This window comes from Merops nubicus, unplaced genomic scaffold (genome assembly GCF_000691845.1).
Source record: "Merops nubicus isolate BGI_N331 unplaced genomic scaffold, ASM69184v1 scaffold35623, whole genome shotgun sequence".
Lineage (NCBI taxonomy): Eukaryota > Metazoa > Chordata > Aves > Coraciiformes > Meropidae > Merops > Merops nubicus.
In genome coordinates this window covers 1-5362 of record NW_008602060.1, presented here as the reverse complement: position 1 = coordinate 5362, position 5362 = coordinate 1, and the positions used below count along the sequence as shown (strand labels likewise).

Sequence of the window (5362 nt, the reverse complement as noted above, 5' to 3'; positions counted from 1 at the left end):
AATCAAGTGGCATGGGGGGGCTTTCAGCCTGACTCCCAACCAGGCCTTCCTCACCAGAGCTGTGCTCTTTCTGTAACTGCTGAAATGAGAGAGCTAATCACAGAGAGAGGTACTTCATGCAAGCCAAATTGCCAGGGTCTAGCCTTTTGAGTCACTGCAAGCCCCATAAGATATTCCAGGCTAGTAATAAACCATTAGTTTCTAATGAAAATTGGAGCTGAGGCCAAGGACTTGCTGCCTCAAAAAGGTAATTTTTTATAATGAGATACTGTCATTACCTTAGCTGATGTGTAATAGAACATCACTGGATTTAGTGGGAACAGGCTGGGAGCTCTTCAGACTGACACTGACAGGATTTCATCTACTTCAGAATAAGCCAAAGAATTTTTAAGGGTGTTAAAGCAGGAAATCTCATTTCCATTTTCAGTAAAGGCTACATATAATGTATCATTACCAAACACTGGGCCTGATCCTTGCACCTAACTCAGTGTCTGTTTTCTCATCTCACATGAGAACATGACATGAGAACACAAAAGCCATTGAGAGCACAGGTCTTCAGGGACAAGGAAAGATGTGTGCTCACCACTGGTAACAGCAAATTCGATTGCAGATCTGCAGTCTCTATGCAGGCATAGAGTTGCCCATTGACTTTTGGAAACAGAAGATCAGACAGGGTACCTGGCTGACCCTCTAGCTGGCTCTCTATCAGGGCTGCGTGGGTGTCATGGCGACGCACTTCCCAATGACTGGCAATGGGGGCTCCAGGAAATTCTGTCTTCCATAGATCATTTCATGACCAAGGTAAAAACGCCATTGTCTGACAACAGGAATTTGTGGGTCCAGATACTGTGAATGTTACACCATTTTCTTAAACAAATGTCTGCTGTTTCAATAAAATAATCAGCAAGAAAAATAAAAGCATCATGCTACACACAATTTCTGGACTTCCTCTGTCAGGAATTTCTTCTCTTCTTTTTCTAAAGTGAGATGTTATTTGGGGAGAAAAGAAATTATGTAGCCTGCTTGATGCTATTGTACTCAGGTATCCCTGCAGATCAGGACTCACTTTGAAAAGGAAAGGCTGTATTTTACTGCAAGTGGGTTGATGTCAATTCCGCTCTCAGGGCTAACCAAAAACTATCACAATACTCTCTCCCCTTTTTCTTTAGTCTTTCCTAGAAATTTTGAGTCAGCAAAATCTTTGTGAACATGGTATATAGAAAAAAAAACCACATTCGTATTATCCCAACAAAATGAATTACTAAGATCATTCTAACCCATATTTTCTTCCTAGAAAAGAAGAAGAATGCTTGGGGAAATAACTTAAAAGTGTCTCATTTTTAACAGGAGGGATCCAGCCTTATTTTGTAGACAGAGTAAATCACTGGGAGAAGTGCTAACCTGAAAATGTGGTCATATGGTAAAAAAAATGAAACAAAGCAAATAACATGTTGGGCTGAAAATGGAAAAGTAGCTCATCTAAGTCCTTTTCACTCTTAGATTAAGTGGCTTATTACTAAGGCAGGATTCTATCAGTCGAAGTTTTCTTTATCTACTTTTTATACAGGTTGTCACTGTTTAATGAATTTATGGTGAAAACCCCTGATGGCCAGATCCCAACGGAGTTAATGAAGGGAGGTGGTATCAGGGGTGATCTCTAGCAGATTTTGATTTTGTGTCCCTAACTTTAGGGTCTAAAAATACACATACGGTCTAAAAAAACCACATTTCTCATAGGGTCTTTTAGAGTCAATACTGTTCTTCAGAGCCTGAAGAGAACAGGACTCCTTACTGTGGCCTTCCAGTATCTTAGGGGGGCCTACAAGAAAGCTGGGGAGGGACTTTTTAGGATATCGAGTAACGACAGGACTAGGGGGAATGGGGCAAAGCTGGAAGTGGGCAGATTCAGGCTGGATGTGAGGAAGAAGTTCTTCACCATGAGAGTGGTGAGACCCTGGAATGGGTTGCCCAGGGAGGTGGTTGAGGCCCCATCCCTGGGCGTCTTTAAGGCCAGGCTGGATGAGGCTCTGGGCAGCCTGATCTAGTGGGAGGGGTCCCTGCTCATGGCAGACGGGGTTGAACTGGGGGATCCTTGTGGTCCCTTCCAACCCTGACCGATTCTGATCTGTTTTAGCAGAGGACTTTAGAGCCCTAATGGCTTGGTGGTTGGACTTGATGATCTTGGAGGTCCCTTTCAACCTAAATGATTCTATGATTCTATGACTCACAGGAGCCTGCTCAGGTCCTACTCACCATCTCACACCTGGGTGCAGGTGCAGTGCTGGAGTGTGAGGACCTGCATCCAAGTGTGGAGCACTGCCTGCAGGCAACACACAGTAATGGAGCCAATGGCAACTCCAGCCCATGGTTTTACTGCAGTTCACACAGGCATGACAAGGATATTTGAGACTAAAGCCTAGCAGATGGCATGTTTGCCAGTTTTACCAGCATGTTTGGCCAGATCTCACCAGTTTGAGGCACTCACTGGTCTTTTCTCACAGCAGTTACTACTGTGGGTGATGCAGCAGCTTTGGCCGAGTCTATGCAGGTTACTAGAGCAGGGCCAGGATGCCCCAGCCAGCAGTTTGTTCCCTGGCTTTGCAGGGGGAAAAGCGCTTCGGCACGCTTTGTGCCACCCAGCCACGGGGCTAGAGGGCAGACCTTGCCCTCTTTTAGATGAAGTGCATGAGATGAGAGCTTAAAAGGGGGGGGGGGGAATATTTCTCATATCAACTTCAGAGTTCTTAATTCGAGCAGCGTTTTGACCAATCTTAAGATCTGGTTTAAATCATATTTGTAACGCTAATGCAACAGTGCCTGCCTGAAAGTATTAATCAATTACAATGTCACATTTGTGATTGTTAGAATTGATAAAAATAATGGGGCTAGCAGAGTCTGGAATACAGGTTGGTGTATTTTTAATGGAATATCTTTGTATTATTAGAGAAATAATACTGGTTTACATAATACTTGCACTGACATAAATACAGCAATACTGATTCACAGCCTCACTGAGGCTTCTTGGATACTTGAGGCCCCAGCTGCTCCAGCAGGCAAATGCTTCAAGCGTGGCCCAGTCATAAGCTGGGGAAACAGCTTAGTCCAAACTTTTTATATGGTACTATGGCCATAAGAGTGATCTGTTTCAGCCCTTAAACACAAATTGAAACGATAGTGCTAAACTATAAGATAACCAGGACATAAATGTAGCATAGCTATAAATAAATAAGCAGCAACACTGCTTCTGAAATCTGCTGCATGTGTTATTGCTCTAAATAAAAAAGTCACAGGTGAAGTTGAACCTGAGTGAAGAAGTGTTTCCAAACTCTGCACAACATTGACCTCTGATGGGCTCTTTGAAGCCACTAAGCCATAGAATTATCAGAAAACTGTGTACAGCTCTGAGACAGGCAGACAGCAAAGATGCACTTAAATGATTTTTCTACAGTATGCAGTCCAAAAAAAGGAGAGAGAGAAACAGTTCAGGTTCACTTCAGTACTCTAGATGGTACGGAAAGTCAATTTATTGTGGCATTTTACAGGCTTTTAGGAAAGAAGACTGACTTTATTTTTTTTTTTTTCCTTTTTCCCAGTGTTAGACTAGAAGAGGGGGAAGAGCGAGCCCAGCGTAGAGCCTGATTTTTCCTCACAGTACGATAACTTTTTAATGGAGCATTATCTTAAAGGGCTAACTTACAACTCAAAGATGAAAGCTACTGGAAACTTGATGAATAACTGTAATTAGCAGCCCATTTGACTGGGCTTTTGGTTTCTTTGGTTGCTGAAGAATAAATAGGAGTTTGTGCTCTTCCTTACTCTCTCTTCACCAGACTAAAGGAGAGAACAAGCAAGCAAGCAGGAAGGTGCTTTTCTTGGTGCAGTATTTCATCTCCATAGTGAATGATGATCTCTTTAGGCAGAATTACATGGGAAGCTTTCAAAAGTAAAAAAAAAGACTTCACTCAACTGGTAAATTTTCCATCTCTCTTATTTCCAAAAGCATCTAAACACACAAAATTATATTACATCTTGCAGGTTTTTATTTGTATACAAAATGTTATAATTTATCAATATTGTGCAGCAAAGTATAGATACACACATACATACATACACCCCCCCCTCAAGACACACATACACGAATACAACACAAACACAACTTTCTTTCTCTCTGCCCTTCAAAGGGCAACACTGTTTTGGCAGGTCAGCAGCTAGAAATAAGGTGCTATAATTAAGCAGTACCGGAATGTCTTCACTTTACAAATGTGATGTGCAAATTTATATACAACCACATGTTTTTTTTGTCACGGGACCCAAAACTCCATACCCCGAACCACTCTCACAGATACAAACATGTATAAAGTGCTAATACTTAAGCAATGTTTCCAACCACTTCACAAGGTAGTCTGAGGTTTAGAACAGGCACTGGAACCGTTCACTGGGCAGATTGTCACTGGGTGCGGTGCGAAAGAGAGAAAAGTCACTCAGACATCGCTCGGGGACCGGGAGCGAAAGGACACTTTAGCCTGAAAGCAGCCACAGAAGAGCACCCACATGGACCTCTGGATCTCCTGGTTTCTGTAGGCGTAAATGATGGGGTTGATCATAGAGTTGTAGGTAGCAGGTAGAAGCGTGGCGTATGTGTACACAGAGGGGTAGTTGGGGTCACCCACTACACAGTAGATGGCAAAAGGAAGCCAGCTGGCTCCGAAAGTCCCGAGGATTATAGCGAGGGTAGAGACTCCTTTTTTGGTGGCAACATAGTGTGAAGCAGTCAGAAAGTGCTGCTGGAGAGCTATCTGGTGAGCGTGCCTACAAACGATCTTGCAGATCTCGATGTAGAGATGGAGCATGATGAGGAAAATGAGGAAGAAAGAGGCGGACAGCAGCGTCACGTTGCTCTTGGTCAAGGGTCTGACGACGCTGCAGGCGGCGCGGTCGTGGAGGCAGTTCCAGCCCAGGACGGGCAGCAGCCCCAGGCAGAGGGACACCCCCCAGGCGCCCGCCAGCATGGTGTGGATGCAGAGCACCGTCCGCTCCGAGTAGTAGGTGAGGGCGTTGTAGAGGGAGAGGTAGCGATCGACCGTGATGGCCAGCAAGCTACTCACGGAGGCGGCGAAGGAGGCGACGAGGAAGCCCACCGTCAGCAGGCTCACCGTCTCGGAGCGGATCACGTACTGGAAAACGAAGTTGAGGATGAGGCCGAGGCCAGCCAGCAGGTCGGCCGTGGCCAGGCTGCCCACCAGCACGAACATGGGGGTGCGCAGGGTGGGCGAGTAGCAGATGATGGCCACCACCAGGGCGTTCTCGCAGGCGATGGCCGTGCCGGACACGCAGAGCATCACGTCCCAGGGGTTGAGGGCGG

General features: G+C 45.2%; 1 protein-coding gene across 1 annotated transcript; it reads right to left on the bottom strand.

Moving 5' to 3' along the window:
- Nucleotides 1-4481: 4481 nt before the first annotated feature.
- GPR6 (G protein-coupled receptor 6) lies at nucleotides 4482-5357 on the bottom strand (the record flags this gene model as incomplete). The annotated part of the gene is made up of 1 exon (XM_008938190.1): nucleotides 4482-5357. A coding segment is annotated over one exon (876 nt), but the record flags the coding sequence as incomplete, so codon positions are not given.
- Nucleotides 5358-5362: the final 5 nt, after the last annotated feature.